Here is a 25098-nt window from a genome sequence, read left to right on the forward strand (position 1 = left end):
CCTTACCTGTTGTGATAGTTTTGTTCAAGGTCTCATTGGTTGTTACAGAGATGATGGAGAATGTATACGAAGTGCCTGGGCTTAAGCCTGTAATGTTACATGATGTCTGGTTTTTAACAGGAAACGTCAGATTGCTCTCCATCTTATTCTCTATTCTACATTCTGAAGCGCCTGAGTCATTGTGCTTCCATGTTAATAACACACTAGTTGGGCTGACGACAGCTTCAATGTCAAATATAGGATTCGGTGCTATTTCAATGAAGAGAATGGAGAGAGAGAGAGAGATTAATTATATGTAACAAGGTAATAATGTAAGAATAAAGTCTACCTTGTTGGGACTTAATTTTATTTCTCTTCATTTGTCTCTTTGACTTCCCTGAAACAAAATACATCCAAACATATATGCACCTGTGCATGAATGTGCGTTCTTGAAACTGAAGACAAAACAAAAAGAGGGTGGCTGTGAGTTTAAACCTTGACATCAGCTGATACAAGAGCTGATACAAGGCAAAATGAGTCTTGCAAAACAGCCCATGAAAATCTATTCTACCCACTGGGTGAGTGACTTGGTTTGAGCCCCTTAAAACCCAATCTTAACTCTAATGTACCATACCAACTTCAAAGGGTTATCATTAAGCCATCATGACAATATAGACAAGATCAGTTCATAAAGACACCTCAATCCTAATCGCCCTGGTCATAAAATTTCATTCAAAATTGTTTCAACTCTCTGAATATCCCTGTACAAGGCCAAGAATGCAAGACTCCAAACCAATGGAAGCCATGTGGTTATTCACTGTAATACCAGCAAGAGAGTGGAACTTGGTTAAGTTCAAGATTGAAGAGCAATGCCCCAGGAACAGTAAAATACAAGGTGAGCCCTTATTCTCGAAGTGCGAGAGAAACCACTGCTGACAGTCTTCTCAGCACGAACTGGATGGTGTGCCTCACCTGGCTTGAAGGAGGTGCGAGTTCATCCAGTTCATAGGAAGGGGAGGAAGGGGAAAGCAAGGAGAAATTGGACACTTTATGATCTGTGAGCCTCCTCAGGCGTGAGCTTCTTCTATAAGTCAACAGGCTCACACAGCACTGGGTGCCACCATTTACAATCAGCCACAACGGTGGTGAGGAGAAAGTGGTAAGAGCTACATCCGAGGAGGCAGTCAGACGAGCAGCACCCTGGAGGGCAATGTCCCAGCTGTGGTACAGGTGCTAAGTGTGCACGTGCCTCGCCTGCAGGAGGACGGCCATGGCATCCCAATAGCAAGAAGAGCTGCTTGGATTTTATTCATAGAGGGGATCTGAGCAGCATGGGGAAACAGACTGCTAGATTTCGACAGTCACAGTACCAAGGATTCTGTCCATCTTTCTATCAACGCAGCATACCACATACACTCGGGTGCGTGTGCTGACCCATGTTTAAATCCCTGGGGTGAGTCTCACTTGACCCACCGAAGAGTCTTCGGGGTGCTGTTGAATCGGGTCCCCGACCTTTCAAGGAGGAACTAACAAAGTCGTTTATTAACATAAACCTCCCTCTTGGAACAGCTTTTTGCCACGTTCTGTATGTTTTGAAATATGTTTTTTCTCAAATGTTTTAATTTCCTTTTCTTTTTTTCTTGCATTATTGATCTGTGAGCCTGTTATATAAGAGCATGTTGCTAGTTTCCAAATGTGTGTAGTTTCCAGAGTTCGCAATAGCTGATTTCTAGGTTTTACTTGACTGTGAGAGATGCTTGCAGTGGCTCCCTGAATTCTTAAACTCGTGAGATGTCCTGTGTATCCTAAAATAGGTCTATTCCAGACAGTGCTCCATCTCCAGTGGAGAAGAATGTGCATTTCCAGCTCCTGGGGAAAATACGTGGATGTGTCTCATAGGTCTCTTTGGTACAGAATGGAACTGGAACTCAGTCAGCACTGTGGGTAGCTGAATCTGGGGTTCACAATTCAGGACACACCCTTCTGAATGTAAAGTAAACACCTTCTCAATTTCCCACCCTACTGCCTGTCACGGGGGTAACTCTATAGCTTTAATCCAGACATCGATTCTGGAGTCTGCACCTAAATCCCACTCCCTGTAAGTTATAGACTAAATGATGTCATCCCCCAAACCCATACATTAAAGTACTCCATATACCAGTACTTCCAAATGTGTGCACACTTGCAAGATAGGGTGTCAAGGGGTTAAGTCCAAATGAGGTCATGAGAGTGGGGGGTCTCTCCCCATAAAGCTGCCATTCATATAAGAAGAGCAGATTAGTATGTAGGCAGGGGCTGGAGGCAGCACCATGATGACACAGCTCTCAGGGCTGAGAGAAAGAACCTCCTGAAGTGTGGGGAGACAGAATGTGGCGTGATCCTGAGGGTCACCCAGCAGACTAACGCAGAGCCCCTCCCGTGGCTCTGGAGTCCTTAGTTCCCAGGGAAAGCCTTCTAGGGTAGCTCTGGAGTTTTGTTCCCTGCCATGAGCATTCAATAACACTCCACCCTCTGAGCTAGACTGCACTAGAGCAGTGAAATTCTGCAGAGCTCCAGCTATTCTCCAACTTATCTACCAGGCTGGCTCACGGGAGAGACAGTGCCTGCCTGTGTGGGCACCCCACTGTCTGTGAAAGTTCTGCATAATTACTGCTATTAACAAAGATTTGCCTTATTAGAGGGGTTCAGCAAGCTCTGCCCTCCTTGGGGAGACCAAGCCAATCATTTTATCTCAATGAGTCCTAGGCTTTGGGTTGTTTTTTGGTTGGTTGGTTTGGTTCGGTTTGGCTTTGCTGGAAAAGAAAAAAAAAGTCCTGAATTTTAGGGGCAAAAAATGCTACCATTTTTTTCCCAAAAATATACCTTTTTTTAAAGTAGTAACTACTATTATCCTCCTACAGAAACAGTAAGGTCTTGATCCCAGAACAGTGCTTTCAGCTGGATGTATTTAGCTATATAAACCATCGTCACCATAATATTAGGCAGGCATCTGTATTTATCTTGTCTTCCTACAGACCAGGAAAAGTACCCAGCTCCAACTGGGACTCAGGCCTCCACACAGCACTGGAGGGCCAAGAGGAAAGGAACTTTGTATAACTTACCTTTCAAAGGATGCCAGAACTTCATATGTATCGGGCAAGTACGCAACCATGAGCTATAGACTCACTCCCAGGCTGACACGCAAAATCAAAAAATATAGGAGGCTATCTCTGCTTTCCAAGAATTTCTATAATCCCACAACACCATATTGTAAGTGTAGTAAAACAGCAACATAAGAAAGTGCTTGCAAAATAATACATATCACATAAAATAGAAATATTCAGTATTACAGTTTCAGTATATTTATCTCACACATGGGTGTGGGCTGGTGAAAGAAAATCACAAGAAATCCAATGATTTTATGAGCTGGTGGTTTAACTATGTCCCCCAGGAAGCCCCCAAACTCCCTAGCTCAAAAGAATCTGCTGACGTAGACTCCCGAGGAACTGGGAATACAGTGCTATATCACCGTCATTCAGTTGAGAAAACAAAGAATTTTTATAGTTGTGGTTAAACAACTAACTGAATGCTCCTTTCACTTACAGTTTCTATCTTCATTGTATTTTGGGGGGGTTGTTATGTTTCTATATGCATTGATGTTCTGCCTGCATGTCTGTGCAAGGATGCCAGACCCTCTGGAACTTGAGTTACAGACAGTTGTGAGCCACCGCTGGGAATCGAACTCAGGTCCCCTGGAAGAGAGGCTAGTGCTCTTAACCACTGAGCCATCTCTCCAACCCCATAAGTGGATTCTTGTTATCTTTTTTTCCTGTGATTTTTTCCCCCCATGTTAGCCATTAATGCAACTGTGTCCACTAGGGGGCAGTAGCAAACAACACAAGAATGGAAAGGAGCAAGGTACTCACCCGCACCTGCGCACAGGACCTGTAACGGAAAAGAAAAGGGAAGTCAGCAGATCCATTCAACCGTGAAAATGCAAATCAGAAGCAGAGCAGTTGGGGGTGGGTATCGAGTGCACGGGAGGCAGACGGCCATGGAGAGGGCGTCCTGGGGCTGTAAATACAGGGAAAGAGCAAGTCAACTATACAAAAGATTAACTGGGTTCACTGAGGCCATGGGGCTGCTGACTACATAAACCCAGTGTTTTTCACAGCTCCGCAAGCCAGTGCTCCCTCCTGCCCCTGGGAGGTGAACTGCCTTACAGAGAATACAAAAGGAAATGCAGGCCACAAGCTCTTCCCTTTAGCCATGTCCAGGGCCAGCCTACTGTTAAAGCCATGGCTGAAGTGCAGTCAATAGGTTTGTAATCTCTCACTATACAATAGTAACCTTCTTTAGTCTATCAGTAGAGGGCAATCAGTTTCTAATTATCTGGTATATAGCTTTGGGAAGGAGCAGAATGTGAGGCCTTACAGATTTAGTTGGCAATGTTAGTCTTTCGTTTGGGAGCCAGGGAGTCCCTTCGGCGGTTCTCACTATCATCCATACCATACATTATTTCCCCAAAGCCTAATGTAATTCAAGGTCGCAAATCCCATTGTCTCTTAAATACATGCTTTTGGTAATTGGAATTTCCAAAGTATGGTGACTGAGAAAAAGAAAATAACCAAAAGAAGGGAAAATGCCCCACAATTCCCTACTGCCCTCAGATTAAAAATCCACCCTTAAGTACCCAGCAGGCTCCTCTAGTCTTGGTGACACTCGTATTCTTGAAGCTGATTTCCCCTTAGGACATTTAAACATATATTCCCTCTTGCAAAATCAGTGCCCCAAAACTTATTTTCTAGGGCCTGCCCAAAAAGGCCACCCCTTCAGAAGTCTCTTCTATAACCAGCCAGGAAAACTAAACCACCCTCACTCCTTCACCACTGTTTCCTCCACAGGAGCAGAAACACTGTGCATACAGTAGGTGCTCAATAAGTGTCACAGAAAAGAACCAATTAGCTGAGATGGAACGGAATCCCCAAGGTCCCCCAAAACTTTCTACCATCTCCTCTCTCAAGCTTAACCTTTCTTAGCTCATCTGAGCCAGGCAATATGTCAACAACACAGTCTAGGATGGACCCAAGGGGAGGGGGAGAACACAAGAGGCCATGCCAGCACAAGGAAGCAAGTGTATTTTGCCCAGTTCAACTACAAAACCATCACTCTTTAGGATGGTGGCTTCTGGCACCTGCCCATAGTACCCGCCTTGGTATCAATACAGCGTTGCCCCTCCTGGAATCCATTCATCTAAGGACCACCTGAAACCATCCTGCCCTCTAGCTGTTTGCCAAAAATGAGGAAAAGAGACAAGTCTAAAAGTAACTCCAGTCAGAGAGCACTATCATAAATATCCCAGTAGGACGCACCCGCAAAGGCCAAGCACGCGTCTAAAGCGCCAATGCCGCAGCTAGCAGCCTCTTTCGTCATCCCAAGAAAGAGGACAGCAGCAGCCACGCCCTCAGAGTCAGGTAAACAGTACTGCCTGCAAAAGCAGAGTATCATCTGTTGGAGTTAAAAAGGAATCACAGCTCGGAGTCCCTGTGCTCAGCATGTTGACGTCAATTCATTCAGAGCACTGACTACCAGGCTCTGTTTAAAATGCTCCCAGACACAAACTCAGTCTTTCAAACGACTCATTAATAAAGAGGTGAATGGCAGGCCTGGATTTGAACCGTGGTACTCAGACTGCAGAGTCCCTGTGTATAACTACCAGCTCTGCCACCTTCTAAGTGGAGAAAATTACTAGTGATTAGTGAAGACTTAAAAGTTAATTATAAAAAATATATCAGCATGTTCCTTTCCCATTAATGATGATGATGATTTTTAAAAACATGGTAAGGGTTCCCCGTGCTCTGAGGCAGACTGGATAGACAAGGCAGGCTGGGTCTCTTTGGAGCTCATGGTGAAGCAATGGCCACTTCAAAGCACATGGTTATCTATCACCTCCTTGCCAACTTCCCTCTCCACCTCTGCGCTCTCGTCCTTGAGTCCTTGGACCTGACTTCCAAATAATGTCAGCCCTTTCCTTGGAAGCCACGGGAACTAAGACTTGGCCTAGCAAAATGGTATCAAGAGTCTGCAAAAGATAGTACAATGAGGTACACGGGGGGGGGGGGGGGGGGGGGGGGGGGATACCATGCTGCTATGGTGGATTTCATGGGGTCTGCCCGTGATGCCTGCAGCTTCACAACATGTTGAAGAGCACCAGGAAGAGGATGAGCAGAACTTGAACCTTGAGCTAAGTCAACCAATACCTCCAGACTCCTTGCCAGGAGAGAGCAACCCTGCTGACCACGCAGCTATCTGCTTTTGCACCTGTTAACGATAACAACTTATGCTAGTTCACAGGACAACGAGGGGTGACTTTCTCTTAACCTGAATCTGCACAGCAGCAATCCTGAAAGGCCAAGGACTCCTCTCCTGGGATCAGCCCAGGTGAACAGAAGGCACAGCCAGGACCTCAGCGTCTTTCACAAACCAGATAAAAAGATGGCTGTAAACAGCACCTGCAAGATACCTGGCTAGAAGGGCACTTCACACATACTTTTAAAAATGACATCAACAGAAAGTCCACCCTTCCAAACAGAAGGATGCGGTAAGCCTGATGCGGGATGACAGGAGACAGGTTCCCAGGCCCAAGAAGAGTACCCCAAGGTTACCGGCAGGAAAGGGAGTCTGGGGACAACTTCCCTGCTGACAGCTGGACATGGTGAGGAGCACAGCTCCTGCTGCTCCCGGAGGAGGAGCTGAGACTTCCCTCCCCCTGGAATCAGTCTCCGTGGCACAGGGAAAACAGTAAGCATTCCTCAGGATTCCTTCCGGGAGTCCAGGAGTCCTCAGCGTGCCCATGCCCAGATGGCTGTGGTGGCAACAAAAATGAGCATCTCCATCCACAGATAAGGTCTGTGCTGCTCGGGTTACACAGCCCAAGATCAGAGACTAGCTGTGTCCAGAGGAGAAAGCCCAGAGAGAGATGCTGCAGACCCGAGACAGGACCAGCGCTTTCCACTCCCCACTTCCCTCTGGGCATAATGAGGTATGCAGAGACAAGCTTGAGGTCTGACCCTTCTCTGAGTCCCCCCACCCCCAGCCTTTCCCTTGTAACCTAGCAGAGCTGTGATACAGAGGACTAGGGAGTTTGACCTGGGGCTTAGGGCTCGAGGGGAACCAGACATCTCGGCCTTTGCACCAGGGAGCTGTTGAAGGCGTTGCAGAAGTGCGATTCACATAGCCAAAAGGGAAAAATGTACCCAATAGCTATACATACCCAATAGCTCTACAAGAGGAAAATCACTAGATCAAAAAGAGGAACGGGGCACTGACTCCTGATACGTGAAAGAATCTCAAAAAGATGGCACTCCGGGAAAGAGGCCGGACACGTGACTGTTCATGTATATAAAATATCCAGAACAGAGACTCCACAGAAGTGAAACATAGGCCGGGGGCCACAGGGGCTGGGGAGAGACAAGGCCTGGTTACAAATGAAGTCTACGTAAACTGGGTTTCTTCATGGGATTCTAAGCGAGAAGAGCTGACAGAGGCGCAGGGTGGATGCACTAAATGCCGCTGAGACACACTTCCAAATGGTTCCTCTGACAATTAAATCTGGTCTTTGCCCAGCCCCTCCCCATCCTGCTCAAGGAGGGAAAGGAATCTTCTGAGGAGGAAAAGAAATGAGGAAGGAGAATAAGAGAAGGAACCCTGAGTTCTTCCTGCTCTACAACCAGGCCGCAGAGACCTCACTGGGAACACGGACCTAAACCTTTCGAAGTCTCCCCAGTCCACATGACAACACCACACACCAAAAGAGACCCTTTAAGTCCTCCTCTTCCCCTCTCTGGTGTGAGTTCCCCATTATCCCAGACTCCCTCAGGCTATAAGCTTTGGAACCCCTAAATGCACCCCTATACACACACCCTTCGTCCTGGATCTCCCATGGTTCTGATCCCCCCACTTCCGTGCTGTGTTCTGTCCTTATAATCTGAGGTCTGAACAGCAGAGGCAGCTGCACCCTGGGCCAGCAAGGCTTGTGGCATTTCAAAACCTCCCAAGACATTATCCATACACATAGAACTAACAAGAGCCAGAACAGGTAGTTATCTGCGGACGTTCGTTTCTGTTCTGTCAGATTATGGCTAAGATTCTATACAGAACCCTGTATTTGGAATTTGGAATACAAAGCAGAACAACGCCTAAAGCAGGGCCTTCCATGAACACTGAAGGTGAATGAGGCCAGATCCTGTCTCCTCATCCATTCACCGGGATGACATATCTATCTCTCTCTCTCTCTCTCTCTCTCCCCCTGTGTGTTAGGACCTTCCTCAATGGGAAAATAAACAGATCTGTCAGATGACTCTTCTTAAGAGTGTGCGGTGTCAGTCAGGAGCCTGACAGATACAGGTGTCACACTCAGCCAGGATAAGTGGGGAAGTGGGTGGGGCTGTGGATGAGAAAGCAACAGCAATGTGCAAGAATCCTGGAGGCCCACAACGAGAAAGGGGAGACAAGCTGAAGTGACTGTCTCTCCCATCTCCCATTGTCCAAACAGGAAGGCAGAAATCAAGGGCACCCCTGGCACAGAACACAGAGGTAAGCCTCCTCTTGGGGTGCACATGGGTGGGCAGGGGTCAGTTGGGGCACAGAGAAGATAACCCAGGCTTATCTTCAGAGAGCCAGTTGATCTGCTGGGTGAGAGCCAAGCAGGGTCAAGAAGTTCAGGATTAAGCACATGCCTTCAATCCCAGCACTTGGAAGGCCGAGGGAGGTAGATCTCTATGAGTTCAAAGCCAGCCTGATCTACTGAATGAGTTCCAGGACAGCCTGAGCTACAAAGTGAGATCTGTATCTTTAAAAATAAAAGAAGAAATGAGAACAAGAACAATAAAGGGCAGGTTCCACTTTCCTTGACCTTTGTGTTCTGGGGCTTCAGAGTCTCCCAAAGCCATTCATTTCATCAATTACAAAATAACGAAAGGTCATCTACAATCTATATCCCATATGTGTTCTCTCATCCTGTCCTAACACCCTTCTTCCTCACCAAACCCCAAAGCTACCCTTTCACTTCACCCGATGACCTCGAAGCTTTCAGTCCATGCCACTCAACCCCCGCCTCAATCCTTGATTGGTGCAGGCTACCGAAGGCAGAGGGGGCACTTAAGGTGATCCAGACCACCTTAACCTTAACCTTTTAACCCTAACCTTAACCTTAAGCCTGGAAACACTTCAAAGAAAATGGCAGAGCAAATGGTCAGGGTAGAGGGGCCTAGATGAGCAGTCTTTAGACCTTGCCTAAAGACTCTAGGAAATATGACTAAGGAAAAGGACAGGGGATTGACAGAACATGTAAAACTGTGGCCGACAGACAGCCCTACACAGACCCCCTGGGAGGTCTACACTTGCTGTAACGTTCATCGACTCTCCTCCTAGCCTGTCACTGCATTGGGTGTTACATTCATCATCTCACTTAAGCCTCCTGAGACCACAGGGAGCAGACGCCATGGTCATCCCTATCTTACAGAGGTTGACAGCACAGCTGGGAGATCATGTCCCTGTCCTGACACGGTTCAGCTTACAGTAAAGATTTGCACCCCTTCCGCCTGACCCTGGAACCCTCGGCCTTAACTCCAGGAAGCACTCTGCAGCCTCATCCGCAAGCAGGTCTCAACAGGTACCAGGAAAGCCAAGGTGACAAATGGCCTGAGGGACACCTTGTGTCAGCTCATTGGGACTGAATGAATGAAGCAGCTTTTGCAAAAGAAACTGAAATCACGGAGCAGCCTGTGATTCTAGCAAGTGAGGAGGCCACAGGTTTTCTATTCTACATGCTGGGTGCTCGAGGGTGAGTGAAACGGACTGAGGTACAAGGGGTAACAATAGACTCTTTATCCTTCTAAAGCCAAGCCCACACACCAGATGACAACAGCTATATTTACTCACTGACGTAATTAACCAGAATGTGAACGGCTTCAAGCAATGTTTAAAATCAAAGAGTATTTTATAGGGTCTGATGCGAACTGAGTCCGATGGTGAAAGGCCACCTTTCTTCATTGCTCTAGCTTATCTCTCTGTGAGTATTATCCAACCGCTCCCCGAAATACAGTCCGCAGAAAGGCAAATCCTTGCCTTCTAAGAACAGCACACAGGTGGGGCGTCCCACCAAACGCACACAGCAAGTACCACAGCTGAAAGGCCCCAGAGTCAGGCATCACCTGGTGAACTGGTCTCAGTACCTGGCATTAAATTCCGCCATGGAGCCCAAAGGCAGGGCCTGAGCAGGAAAGCAGACAGCGTGGCAAGATGAGAACAGGCATGCATACACTCTACCTCGCATGCAAATAAAGGACTCAGAATTTGATCCTGCCATCTTAAGAGTCAGCATCACCCATAGCTCTACAGCCCAAAGACTGAGGGTGAAGCTTCAGTGGACGGAATGGGTACCACCACCAAAAAAAAGCCCAGCTGCCTCTATGCTGCACTAGAGGCAGGTGGAGGCACAATGAGCTCTTCCACAAGGTGCAGAGGAACACGTGGTCAGAGGCCGTACCTGAAAGAGGCCTTGCGAACTCTGAGATGCAGAACTGAAGGAGGCTTTAGAAAATCTTGGGCCAGAAGCTTCTGTCAGTATTTTTACCAGAGCTGTTACTGCCAACCCCCACACACCCCCAAAAGAGCCTTATGAATAACGTATAAGAACACAATTCCACATTTCAGATCAGTATAATCATGGATGTGTCTGTGCATTCCAGACGACAGCAACGAAACTTCAAGTGACCTTTAAATTTTTCAAGAAATCTGAGTGCAACCAGGTGACTCTCCTGATGCTCTACACTGTATTCATGGTTCACATGCCAGTGCCCAGGAGGCGGATGCAGGAGGATGGCAAGTTCCAAGACAGCCGAGGGGAGTGTTCTGCTCGTCTTCTGAGACAGGAGAGCTTTAATCTTCAGATTTAGTGCGGCAGATACTTAAGCAAATGTTTTCATACAATCCCAAACACTCTAGATTTCAGAAAGGGCGGGCTAAGGAGCCTTTTAAACTCAACCATGAATGGAATCTTCCAATGGACTACAGAGAATACAAGATGGAAAGTGGTGGTTTGCCTAGCTGTGGACTTTATGAAGGCTGATAGTGGATCTCACACACTTTAGCACCTCCACCAGATCACACAGCATGGGACTGAGCACAGATCCCCAGAGATCTGGAAGGGCTTGGGCGTTGCCTCTGCCCAGCCCTTTCTCCTCGTCACAGGTAAACCTGGGGGTGCTGAAGTGAGGCTTCATTGTTGATTCTAGCAGTAGCTTTCATTTGACTGATAGTGCTTTGTTCGTTTGTTTTTTAAGACAAGTCACGCACAGTTTGTAGTCCAGGATGACCCCGAACTTGTCACACCCCTCCCTTAGCTCTGAAGTGCTGGAGTTATAAGCATGTTCCAGCATGTTCTAGCATGCCCAACTTCCTACAGTGTTTCTTAAAATTATAAGTTTCTTAAAATCTTAAGAATAGGGAGAATTGGCTTTTTTATTACTATTATTTTGATGTTCAACGTCTTCTTTTAAAAAAAAAAAGTTCTTATCTGGCCACATTCAAGCCATTAATTGGATCTAGGTGACCCTCTCTGTGGGGTAAGTGCTAAGCACAAACAGCACTGGCAGTACTATCACCCCAATGCTGAGGGCAAGCAGCACAGTTGCCAAGCAACAAGGTGCCCACACAGCTGGTTTCCTCTATCAAATATGAGCGTATGACAGGTTGAGAGACAGTACGACTTTTCAAGGTTTAGATCATTTATTTATGTTTCCAACTGCCTGAAGACATCTGAGTGTGTGGCCTTTGATAGACCTGTTCTTTGCTACCCAAATCAAAAGTTATGATCACCAATGAACTGTTGACTTTCTAAGTTCTTCTCTGAGGAAGAGCCTTCTGGCCAATGTCACTTGTCAACAACGTCCACACTGAGAATATAAATGGCACCATTCTCTCTACCACTAACCACCTCCTTATTTCCTAATCTGTTATCCACCTGTGGGACAAACACCCCCACCACTAGGAACAAAATCCTGACCGACATTTTGTTGGTCTTCAGTTGATGACTTGACTCCAGACCCTCAAACTGGAATACTGAATCCAGTCCCTGAGCCCAACCAGCTCCCTCGTGCACTGCCCATCTGCTCAAGGTCTGGATAAAAGAAGACAAGACACACCATTCACTAGGGCCCAGTGCTCAGAGACTGCCCTGCTGCAGTCTGAGTCCCTCTCTAACATCCCTCCCCCTTTCTCCCAGATGAGCGAAGAAAATCCAGGACCCAGTTCCAACCAACTCTTCCTCTGACTGTCCTCTAAGCCTCTCCCAGTCCTCTCTCTACCCAACAACCTCCAGGGCTGATCTGATCCCAGAAGCCATGGTGGCATGGGTGCCGGGGTCAACAAGCTCATTTGCTTTTAAAGAACTTCTGTTACGTCACTGCACGTGTGCGCAGGATCCCAGACATTCCCACAAACCACACCCTCCCCGTGGATCCCCCTAAACTTCAGAACTGAGGAAGGGTAGGAAATCAATGGGCTGAAGCCCACAGCCAACGACACAGCTTATTGAGTTTTCTCATCTAATCTGTGGCTTGGGTGTGCTGGGCCTTCAAAGCAGTTTGGTTTGAGCTACTAAGTCAGGGGAAGAAGAAAAAAAAAGAAAAGACTCATTACTTGTAGAATATTTTAATTAAATGTATCGTCATCTAGCTTCTAATAAATGCAGCCCAAGCAATGATAGTTATTTATTTATCAGGCTCTGCACAATTACTGGGGGATTACCCCTAATCTAAATCTCTGACACACTACTCTGGCTACTACCCCAATTGTCCTCCCCAAACAAACACTTGCTCTTTGAAATTCTCTGGGTTGTTTCTCCTCCAGCAGTCTGGTGTCCTGGGGAGACATCTGACTCTGACATGTGCTGCTGGTCCGATATGAGTCACAAAGACCTCTTGCTCGCTCCGTCTTCTCCTCCTTCACCTTCTTCATCTCCTTCTCCCTCTCTCCTTGTCCTCGTGCCCACTACCTGCGATCTCCAGCACGATAACTCAAACTCCATCTCTCCCTATTTCCCCTGTAACTGGCTGCCTCCAGTTTTATTTAATGAATAGTTTTAAATTGGGGAGCAAGGTTTACACAACCAAGGCTGGAATCCATAAGGATCATCTTGGAGCAAACAGATCTTGAGGTACAGAATTTAGCATCTGAATATAAGCAGCACCAGACCAACCCCCTACAGTTATTCAGCAGGTCTGACAAATGCTAAGCTCCTCACAGCAACATAGCAGGCCTCTATGAGTGACAGCAAACGCCATGTAAGACGGTGCCACCCAGGCACTGTTCAGGAATTAAGAGGACACACTCTCAAGTTAGCAATTAGCAACAATGGCATCAGGTTTGACTAAGAGCCTAGGATCTTGAGTCCCTTCTTAACCATGTGTCAAAATAGTCTCAGAAATGCAAGTGATGGTGAAGGTTACTTCTTGGTTTTCCTGTCTCTACAACCTTCCACTTCCTTCCACTTCAGTGAAAGCCTGCATCACCCACACATTTAGACAACACAGGGAATTCCACCTGCCCTCCAGTGAGATGTTAGCAGTGAACTGCCTGAGGACAACCATCATCCAATACAAGGTCTCAGCAGAAAACCAGGCATCTGCTCCGAGAGACTTAGCTCTTGAGAAGATGGCAGCTCAGCAAGTCACATCATGTGGGCACTGCCATGCATGGCACACAGGACACTTAGGACATCAAACAACAGAAGGAGACCCGGGATCTTCAAGTGGCAGCTGACTGGGGAGCTGGTGCAGTACACAGGAGATGACTGGTTACTTTTAACATCCCATTAAGCCTAATGAATGCCCTGATCCGACGCTCGGTCAACTTCTACAAAAGGCCAGGCATTACATCTTAGGTTCTGCAGGATACACAAGTCTGTCAGTAGAGAGCGAAGTCTGCCACCAGGACACTAACACCCATGGCTGTGTTTTAATAAAGCTTTATTCATCCATAAGTACATGAGTTTCATACAATTTTTACATTATGAAATTAGTTTTTGGGCTGGTGAGATGGCTCAGTGGGTAAGAGCACCCGACTGCTCTTCCAAAGGTCCGGAGTTCAAATCCCAGAAACCACATGGTGGCTCACAACCATCCGTAACGAGATCTGACTCCCTCTTCTGGAGTGTCTGAAGATAGCTACAGTGTACTTACATATAATAAATAAATAAATCTTTAAAAAAAAAAAAAGAAAGAAAGAAAGAAAGAAAGAAATTAGTTTTCCTTGCTTTTTCTCTCAACTCCTTAAAAATGTAAAAGCTATTCTTAGCCCATGGGTCATGCAAAAACAAGCAGTGGCTATAGTCGGCTTAGTCCTGCCCTAAATCACACGTTTGCCCTGGATAGAACCACAAAAACAGACTTGCAGCCAGAGTCTGGCTGCATCCCTGTGGGTAGGTTCGAGCTGACAGTTACCTACACGGAACCCAGTCTCAAGCTTCTCACCTGCAAACAGGGTTTATGTCCCTACTTAGCCTCCTCAAACACTCAAGAGAAGTCAATGAAATGCTATCGGGCACAAGGCATGTTCGAGAAAGGATAACTGTCTAATTCAGCTCAATTTTAAAAAGTACTCTGGATCTCTCAAGGCTGGTCTGGGTTTCCAATTGTCTGATGAGATATTAGAAACAGCACCTTTCTTAATGAATGCTGGGTATCTGGGAGATAAAATGACTTGAACTGTGAGCCTAGTGTCAGCAGAGAGTAATCCTGATAATCAGGATGGGGGCGGTCAGGTGTGCACGGAGCTGCTGGCTCACAGCAGCCCCACGATTCTGAACAACACACAGCCTGAGCCTCTCTGTTAGCCCTTAGCATAAGGCAGTATATATGCTCCAAGCTTGTGAACAAACTATTACACAGTTCACCTCTCCCAGAACCTCACTCACTTCCTCTGCTGAGATACAGCGCCAGCTCCTTAGGGCCTGGGGCAAAGCTGGTCTGGCCTTTTTTGGTGTAAAGATAAACCAGGCATGTTCAACTTCAGGGCTTCAAAGGCAACCAACGGAGACATGTATGACCAGTCATACTGGAATCAAGCCTTAGAGATCATCTATCTCAGCCTGCCTCTGTTGAGGGTAGAGGAAAGAGAGGCTCACGCAGGCCTAACAAACCTGAGTCCAAAGCACATTTCCACCAGCCCCTCTTCACAGAAAGGACATAGTTTCCTTCCCTAGTCCCAAACTGCTTAAGGGTCAGTGAGAGAGACAAAGGAATGCATAATCACTGTGGTTTCTCTTCCCTTGCCTTAGGCAAAATCCAGTGTTTTACAGTCTACCACTGTCTACTTTGTCCTCTGAACCTCTCAGCAGAAATACTTTTTCCCCTAACAACAGATGTAACCAACATCTCTTTAAAGCAAAGAAGACATAAACTGAAGAGTTCACATGTCACATGCCCCCTTCCGCTATTCACATACCTCAAATTCCTCAATAGTCCAGCTGCCAGTCCCAACTCTGGCTCCAGCCAGCCCTACTACCTAGAAAGTGAGAGCTTCCTGCCCCTCTTTCTCAATCCTGGCTGGCTGATCTATGAGACAGCCTTCGTTGACCCTTACAGAACCCCTCTCCCCACTAGAGCTAGGGTTTCCTTCCCAGATATGCCAGCACCTGGTGCTTAACTCTTACCACTAGGGATTCTCACTGCCCGTCTGGCTGGACACTTCTTGGTGAAGATTCACCTGAAGTTCACACCTACCACAGAACATGCACTGGCTGTCAGGTGGGTGAACAGGTAATAAGGAGGAAGGTGGGTTTAAAAGATGAAAATGGAAAAAGGGCCCAGGCACTAAAATTGGATGGATCTGGGCAGCAGTAAAGAACCGAAGAGAGCAACTGAGCCAAAAAAAGAATGAGATAGGTAAGTGATAGATAGTTGATAGATAAGATAGATAGGTGATAAGTATATGAATAGATGGTAGATACACAGATAGATAGTTGAATAGATACATACATACATAGTTGGATTGATATTGGATAGAGGGATACATGCATACATACATACATACATACATACATACTGGATGGAGGTGGCAATAAAGAACAGGAAGTGGGAAGGGGAGGCTGGGGAGAGGGTGACCCAATAGTACTTGCCATTGTGTGAAATGTTTATTTTTTCCTGCCTATCAAAGGCAGCTACCAAGGGTCAATACTCTATAAATCTTCCCCAACCTTGTAAAACTTTTATGTAAATCTTTTAAACTAACCTACCTAGTAATAAAATTTTGGCTTACACAAAATACCCCTCAGTCAGTCAGTCTGTCTGTCTCTGTGTCTCTGACTCTGTCTGTCTGTCTGTCTGTCTGTCTCTCTCTCTCTCTCTCTCTCTCACACACACACACACACACACACACACACACACACACACGAGATGGCCAACCAACAATTACCTTCTTCATTTCTTCTCAGAATTCTTTTAAAGCTAGCCAATCAAGGAAGACATTGAGGTTAGGCCCCAGCCAATGGGGAAAAGACACAGTTGTCCCACTGCATTAGAATACAGACCTCCCCAGTATGAGCTCTAGACTGGTTTGGGTTGTGGTTTGGGTGGTGGTGTAACCTTTTCACAAAGAGAAACTGCAGTGCCAAGCTACCTTTTTTTTTTTTTTTTTGCTTGCTTGCTTGCATGTTCCTTTGTGTGAGACACTGAAACTATCTCTTTTTCTTAACACCATGAAAGTATGAGAAGGCCTGAGTTCGGATCCTCAGAACCCATGAAAAGCTGGTCTCTGCGGCAGCCTCTACAGCCTCAGCTCTTCCAGCGCCAAGGAGCAGACAGACAGGAAGACCTGGTCTCACTGGACAGTCGGTCCAGCCCAGTCAGACTCTAATAAGTAACAAAACCATCTGTGGCACATGGTTTTAAAGAAAAAAAACAAAAACAAAGGGACAGACCTACCCACCTTCACCCAGCCTGAACCTTGTACTTGATCAGGTCTCTCGGACACTCACCTACCCTGCAAAGTGGGAGAGCAGCTGGCTTGCAGCAGCACAGGTGAGAAAGAGTGGTGTATCAGGGAAAGAGCCCAGGACCTGAGACAGCTTCAACCCAACGAACCCAACCCAACGAACCCAACGAACCCAACAAACCCAACGAACCCAACGAACGGGCTGAACTGGAGGCTGCTGTGACAGGAAAACTCAAAATAAACTGAAGAAAATTTAATGGTTTTAAAACAAAGGGAGGGCCTGCTTCTCTGGAACATAGGCTAGGTTTGCCCAGTGGGTTCCAGCTGTCCTTCAATCAGGCTAGCCTGGGTTTTGCTTTCGTTTTTAAGATGATCTATTTTTATTGTATGTGTCTGTGTGTTTGCCTACATGTATTTAAGTGCGCCGTGTGTATGACTAGCACCGAAAGTTCTAGGCATCAGATCCCTAGAACTGGAGTTACAGGCAAAGTTATGAGCCACCATGTGTCTGCTGGGAATTGAATCCAAGTCCTCCTCAAAAGCAGCAAGTGGGCTGAACTGTGGAGCCATCTCTCCTGCCCTAGTCGGGCCTGTCTTGATGGGGAAGGCCAAAGGGCATGGTCCCCTTAACTATCCAGTATGCTGCTGAGCACCTGTCCAGTTCTCCCTTCGAAAGATCCAGTAAAGCAGCATATTTTAAGATATAGCCCCATAGACCTGCACGGGAATTGAAACCAAGAGTGATTTTTCCTCCCTGACTAAGAACTTGAAACATTTTTCATATCAAGGTCAAAAAGCCCAGATCTCTGCTACTCAGCACATAGTAAGCCCTCTCCCTGCCTGTGACTGGCACCATCTATCCATCCACGAAGCACGTGTGCATCTCCTGGCTTGCTTTATGTGCTCTCAAGAAACAAACAAAAACAAAACATAAAACAAAACAAACAAACAAAAAAAACCACACTTTTAACAAGGCATGATGGACATATACCTAGTTCATAAACTTCACTGAACTGTGCCAAACTGAATGAGTCAGTATTTCACAGTAAAAAAGGAAAAGGGAAATGAAATTTTAAAAAAAGAAGAAAAAAAAAAAGGAACAGTTATGCAAGTTCCCATTGGGTTGGTGTCTCTGCCCTGCCTCTTTAACAGCTTAGTAAAAGTGTGTGAGTCCTCCCTCAGTGCTCCCGCAGGTCCAGTGAGTCCTCAGTGCTCCCGCAGGTTCAGTGAGTCCTCAGTGCTCCCACAGGTTCAGTCTGTGCATATTCATGGAGAAATGCTCTGGCCTGACTACCCAGCTAGATCCACCAAAGCAGACACTTCATAAACGTTAGCAGGCCCCATGCGTAAGGTACACCTTTCTTCAGAAGCAGCAATGTTTCCCTCATATTCATATTCTCTCTCTCTCTCTCTCTCTCTGACATTTTGTCCAACTGAAGATAATTATTAACTATTAGCAATAATTACCACATTGTACAAATAAATTGCATTACAGAAAGAGTTGCCCTCTTCCAAAGTTGGCATTAACAAAGAAAAAAAACTAAAATTCCCAAAGTCTCCTAAGCCCAGTCCATCTTTCTTCGCCATCTAATAAAACACTTTTTATTTCCTTTCATGGGTTTAAACTTCACTAAAAGGCAAATTGTCTGAGGGCATGCTGCTGAGACAACAGGACTCTGTGTGTGCTCAAATAATCCCCTGTTCCAGTTGACTGTTTTCTATCTTTCTGAATAGACACTGCACAGAATCAAGAATCAGAAACGGTCCTGTGATCTCCCTAATTGCTTCCACAGACAAGTCCAAAATGGGTAAAATTTTTAAAAGACACAACTGATTCCAACCCTAACTGTTCCTCCAGGAGCTCCCAGTCTTCTCTCCTACAATGGCCTGCCTACCCCTCCCTGCCAGCCCTCACACCCCAGGGCTGGGCTGGGATTCAAATGGCAGACAGGGCTGCCCTCCAGACAAGACCCGTCTCTGCCCAATAAAGGCCAGAACTTGGAAGAGGAAGGCCAGGAAGTTGAAGACAACATGTTCTTGGGCATCCATCCTCACTACCCTGAAGCTGACCCAAAGTCCAATCCAAAACCTAGCATTCAGGAGCGGCTGGATGACGAAGGACTTCCACACAGCAACCAAGCTCCTTACAGGCCACATCTGGCTTTCCGATACACATATGCACTGCAGTAAATGTAGGAAAGAAAATGCCTACCCAGTCCCAGATCTGACAAATCTCAACATAGTCTAAGTCTTCCTAGATTTTACCAGAATTCCACAATGTTTTTGCATTAAATCTGCAAAGAAATAGCCATTAATCAAAAAGGCTGACAAGTCCAAACGAAAGCGAATGTCTCATCAGGAATAGAATGAGGTCCAAAGTCCCCATGGGTGTGACATCGGACAGAGAGCCACTGACTCTGGTAATTTTTCCACTCAGGAAGCCAATGCCACAGATATCTCACTATGACTAAGCCTGCTACTGATTGTTGTCATTCGTTAGAAAAAAATATGAAGCCCTAGCAAGACTTCTTAATGACACTCAGATATCTAAGGAGAAATTTCCTTCTCTTCTATGTTTTAACAAACTAAATATTAGAGAATTTTTTAAACTAGGTTCCTGCTGTTCAAAGAAAAAATTTCCCTGCTCACAGTGTGGCTTCTGACATCCTGCCAAGTTTCAGACTCTGAAATATGAATGGGATTAAAAAGGATTAAGACAGAGTAAATGCTATTAACAGCTCTTCTACTGCATGTATCTATCTTACTCAGGAGCCAACGGCCCACCAGGGAGAAGGAAGGGCTGAAAGGAAGCTGAGCTCACGCCACACCTGCTCGGCTCAGCAGAGATGACAGGGTCAGCGGTGACGCTGGTGAATGCTGGGCTTTCTCTAACCACAGTCCGTCAAAGGCTTGCCCCACTCACCTTGACGCGTAATGAAAGAGGGCTCCACCACAGAGTGCCAGGGCTGCGGGAGCCATCAGCAACCAGTGGCTGCCCAGCTCCACTTTAGAATGGCAAGGTACTCTCCATGGAGTATATATTAGAAAAAGAAAAAGAAAAAAAAAAAAAAAAAAAAAAACAAGATCAGAGGGAACGGGTAGCAAGATTGGGAAAGCTTCATTTTTGAGCTTCACATTGATTTTGTGTTGTGCTGAATAACCCTTGGGTATTCCTCAGGCAGCAGCCACCTTGGGGTTTTGGGATTTTTGGTTTATTTGGTCAGTTGGCTTTGCTTTGGTTTTGGTTTTGGATTGAGGTAGCATTTCACTATGTAGTCCTTCCTGGTCGGCATAGAAATTACTACAGAGAACAGGCTGGCATCAAACTCACAGAGATCCATCTGCCTCTGCCTCTCTGCCTCTGCCCCTCTTCCTCTGCCCCTCTGCCCCTCTGCCTCTCTGCCCCTCTGCCCCTCTGCCTCTCTGCCTCTCTGCCCCTCTGCCCCTCTGCCTCTCTGCCCCTCTGCCTCTCTGCCTCTCTGCCTCTCTGCCCCTCTGCCTCTGCTTCTGCCCCTCTGCCCCTCTGCCTCTGCCCCTCTGCCCCTCTGCTCCTCTGCCTCTGCCCCTCTGCCCCTCTGCCTCCCAAAATCTCTCCTGAGATTAAAAAGCATAGGCTAACCTAGCTACTCATTGAGGCCCAAGAATTTACTGAACTCAGCCTCCCTGGCACTGGGATTACAAGTGTATGCCACCACACTGGCTTCTTAGGTGAGTGTTAAGCATCCTAACTCAGGCTTGCAAAGCAAACCCTTTTCTAACTGAAAAGCTCCAAGCCTGTAGTATTTTGTTACAGACTATCCTCTGTCTATAAAACACTGACAATGAACTAACAATACATTTCACCTGTTTCTGCATTGCATTTGGTTGCATGAGATCAGTAAAATTCTGCTTCGCAGGGATGTGCCGCTGTAAACGACAACCATTTAACGATTCATCTCTATTAAATAGCAGAGGTTATATTCCTGGAGATGTCATAAAGATAAGGGAAACTGGCAGAGTAAAGGAACACATGGAAGGCTGCCAACATTACAAGTTTTACATAATGAAGAATATATAAAGAATCAAATTAAAGATTTAATAGCGTTCCTGAAACACACCATAAAATGTCTCCTTGGAAAAGTTCTTTATTTGTGCACACTCTAATCTTACACGTCCTACGTGCAGACTTTAAGGGTGAATTTTTTCCTCATCCTTTGGGCTATATAATATCAATACCAAAAGAAGTACAAAGGAAAAAAGGAAAGTTACAGACCTATCAGTTACGTCACTATCACAGATGCGAACCTTTCAGAATAATGTTAGTAAGGAGAAATCTGTGATGCCCAAAAGCAGCAGTCTCACAACCAAGGCAATTTACCTCAGGAATACATTGGTTTAAAAACAAGATACATGCCACTAATCACAGCATCAAGTAACTGAAAGAAGCCTGAAGATCATGTGGACAATATCCCAAAGGTGTCTGTCCACACTCAGCACATTCCTGGGAGGAGAGTCCTAAGCTGGGAAGGAACCTCCTTAATAATGGCAATCCGCTCATACTGCAGCAGTGTCCACAACAGCCACGACACAGGAACCAACCCAAGTGGATAAATGAATAAAGAGGAGATGGAAAGAGAAAGAGATGAAGGTTCAGCCTTTAAAAAGGAAAGCCTGTTACTTAGAGAAACAGAGACTGGCAGGAAGAGAAAGATTTTACAATCCCACTCCTGGTCACCTGATACTTAAAAGGTAAGAGTACATTCTAAGAACAAGGCTGTTAGGCTTTTCACTGTTGTAAAGACACCATAAAGTGTCCTTCACACAAATGTAGATGATGTAGGTCACAATGTGGCCTCTCAATACAAGAAACAGGGTAAACACAAGATTCACAGGAGGTCACATAGCCAGTATAAGACTACCTGTACTGCTTTCCAGTCAACTTCATCTTACAGGACCACAGCTAGACAGCATTCCATCACTGCACAGTGACTGTCTGGCTGCACATAGAATCTAAAAACAAGTCAAAGGCTGAGGAGATGCCTCAGGGGCATCCCTTGGGTCAAGTGAGAAACCGTGCCTCAGTATACCAGAAGATCAACGAAGATAGAAACTCAACTTCTGCCCTCTATCCACACACACCTATATATGCCACATACCAATGAGCATGTATACACACACACATGCACACCACACACATACTCAGGGAACACACAAAATATAATGAAAACAAATCAAATCCACAGGGTGAAAGGGTAGTGTGGGGCGTGGGGACATGTAGGCTAACACGTTCAAGTGTGTAGTTAGGCAGAATGAATGAATTCACAGTGCTAAGGTAAATTCATTACAGCATTGGATTTGCAGTTAATAGCATTGTTTGAAAATTTACTGAGGTTTCTGATGCCCTTGTCCTCTATCCCTACACACAAATGCACACACAATGGCTTCTGTGTATACCAGACTTGTAGAGTAATATGTATATATCTCTATTTTATCCAATAGGCCATAAAAATGAAGGGGAAAAAACCACACATTATTCAGAAACTTTGCTAAAGTTCAAAATTCTCTTACCAATTAATGGTTCGCACCAATGGAGACAAATAAGCTGCTACAACACAAACTAGATATCAAAAGGCTGATACTGGATGTTGAAAGTATACCACAGAAAACTACGTGAGACTCACTTTAATAAACAGAGCTAACCAACATGCTGCCTAGAGATATGCAGATATGCTTAAAAAAATACTTAATGTGCAGACGGGATAAACACTGGCACAGTGAGGATCTGAAATCACTGGGGCTTCTACTTTGTTACTGCACTATTAACACTTTTTCTAATAACACGCGACATACATCTGTAAGGCACTGACACAATCCACTCTTGTCATCATCCGGAGCTAATGTTTGACAGAAGCTAACATTCATCAGGAGAAGAGCAGTTACCAAGCACGACCCACTTCCACAGAAAGATACCTAGGGAAGCCAGATGACTTTCCCAGTGTAGCACTGACAGGAAGGCGGCAAGGGGCGAGACATAACACTCCTCCCTCTTCCTCAGTGCTCTCTCCATAGCGCTCAATACCTCACTTAAACCAGCCTATAGGTATTTGTTTAGTGTTGACCTCATTTCCCCAGGTACACTGTGAGTTCAAGGCTGTACCTTATTGAGCCTCTGTTGCCTTGAGAGTGCCTGGCATACAGTGTACCTGAGATGGATGTTACTGACTGCCAACTTGACAGGATCCAGAACAACCCAGGAGACAAACCTCTGGGCATGGCTGTGAGGGACTCTCTAGATTGGGTTACTTAACTGAGACCCACTCTGATGGGGGCTGTACCGTTCCTTGGGCTTGGGTAGCATCTTCCATCTCCTCTTTCTGCCTGAGGATACAATGTGCCCAGGCGTGTCTGCCACCATGCTTGTGAGGGACTGTAAACCCTTAAACCGTGAGACCAAGGACCCCTCCTTTATTTCCTTCATTCCATTGCCTATGAGAAGTATTTTGTCACAGCAATAAGAAAAGTCATACAGTGCCCAATAAATACCATGGGCTAGGGCCAGATGCAGAAAGGAAGGGCAAAGTAACACATTCTGTCATTTAATACAGATCGTAATCAGCTGGCCCAGGCACATCCACACAGCCTAGACTCAGTCGCTTTCTCCAGATACATACTAATCTTAGGTTTTAAAAAAAATGGTTTTCAGCTGATGTAGTAACAGAAAAGTGAGCTGCCATCAGTCATGAGAACCACGTCCCGTCATCTGCTACTAATAAACTCATAAATGATTGGGCTTGTCAAAGCCAAGCAAATCCAAGGTTCTCTTCAAATGGTCAGCACTTGGACCATAGAATCCCTTCTTCACTAGGAGGGTAAAGGGAATATTTATAAGCGGCTCACGGGCTTATGCACATAGTGGGAGCTGGAACGTGCCCAAGAACCTGGACACTAAAGGACTGTGGAGAGACACAGAGATAGAAAGAGGCAAAGAGTATCAGAGAAGCTGGGTAGAGGTGGTTGGCTGGCTGATGGCTAAGTCATGAGGTTGGAGGGCTGGAGTGGCATAGCTCACTAGGTGGCTGGGATCATAGCCTACCTACCTTCCACAGCAGATCTAAAGGCCTTCAAAGATCCTTTGAATGCCTGAAAATCCACATTCTAGTCCTGGATCTACATGGCCTGGTTTGGGCCACTGTTCTTTTGTCCTTCCTGCCTATGACTTTCACACAACTGTTTACACACCTAACTGCTCTGCTGCACCTCAAACAGTCTTCGAATATGACAATGTACTCTGCAGAAGTACACATATGACAGTTGTTTGGAACTGCCAGTCTAACAAATAACATGCTTGGTTCAACAGCATATATGCTATAATGTTTGACAATTAACCTGCTGACCCATAATATCGGCAAGAAGCACCTGCATTTCTGAACAGCATCCTGGGCGACCCAGAAATACAATGTATGTTCTCAGAGACTCTAACTTGCAGGCTTCATCAGAAAGGCTTAATGTTGCCCACAGAATAAAGCAGCTTCAGAGCAGTGCTCATCAATGATGCCCATGTTGGGTCCCAGCAAATAAGCTTTGAGCACAGAAGACCTCCCTTCCAAAGGTTCACCTAGCTCTCCCTGTCTGACTCCGATCCTGAGAAAGTAAGTGATCTTGGGGAATTTTTCAGTCACCTGAAGAAACAAAAGGTCACAGCTGGGGCCAAGAGAGAGTTGTGACATAAACAAGTCTGGTTTTCTCCTAGAGGGGGCTGGTCCAGACCTGTCTTTAAGAAGAGGGCCATGGTGAAAAGACTTTCCCCAACACCACCCTAATGACCTATCCTGCCCTGATGTACATAGTTTTATTGTATGCATACATTTATACAGTTAACTCTTCAAGGGACCTAGCAAAATATGCAAATTTATATCTTAATGATAGTGACATTCTGGGAAAATAGAAATATAGAAAGTTCTATATGGCAGGAAACTTTCATCAATCTCATGAGAAATCACAGTGGCCTTTCTATGAGACAGGGGATGCTTCTGGCTCCCTTCCACAAATAGGGACTACAAGGTACAAACATGGAAAGAATTGACCCAGGCCATGACAGCCTGCAGCTCTAAACATTCCTCATACAGTCTTCCTCCTTGAGGCATGACCCTCCCCTAAAGCCTCCAC

General features: G+C 45.9%; 1 protein-coding gene across 6 annotated transcripts in view; it reads right to left on the bottom strand.

Moving 5' to 3' along the window:
- Ptprj (protein tyrosine phosphatase, receptor type, J) overlaps positions 1-25098 on the bottom strand; it is a 150939-nt gene that overhangs the window by 41331 nt on the left and 84510 nt on the right. For 2 of the 6 annotated variants that reach the window (XM_006498993.3, XM_006498992.3), the window contains exons 1-3: positions 7881-8036; positions 3885-3903; positions 7-249 (exon numbers count right to left, since the gene is read on the bottom strand). In XM_006498993.3, coding sequence (XP_006499056.1) covers positions 7-249; positions 3885-3903; positions 7881-8033 — 415 coding nt within the window. In that variant the 5' untranslated portion in view covers positions 8034-8036. Of the gene's footprint in view, positions 1-6; positions 250-3884; positions 3904-7880; positions 8093-25098 lie in introns of those variants that run through there. The other 4 variants (XM_006498991.4, NM_008982.6, NM_001135657.1 and 1 more) reach the window with 3 other exon arrangements.

Source organism: Mus musculus, chromosome 2 (genome assembly GCF_000001635.26).
Source record: "Mus musculus strain C57BL/6J chromosome 2, GRCm38.p6 C57BL/6J".
Classification (NCBI taxonomy): domain Eukaryota; kingdom Metazoa; phylum Chordata; class Mammalia; order Rodentia; family Muridae; genus Mus; species Mus musculus.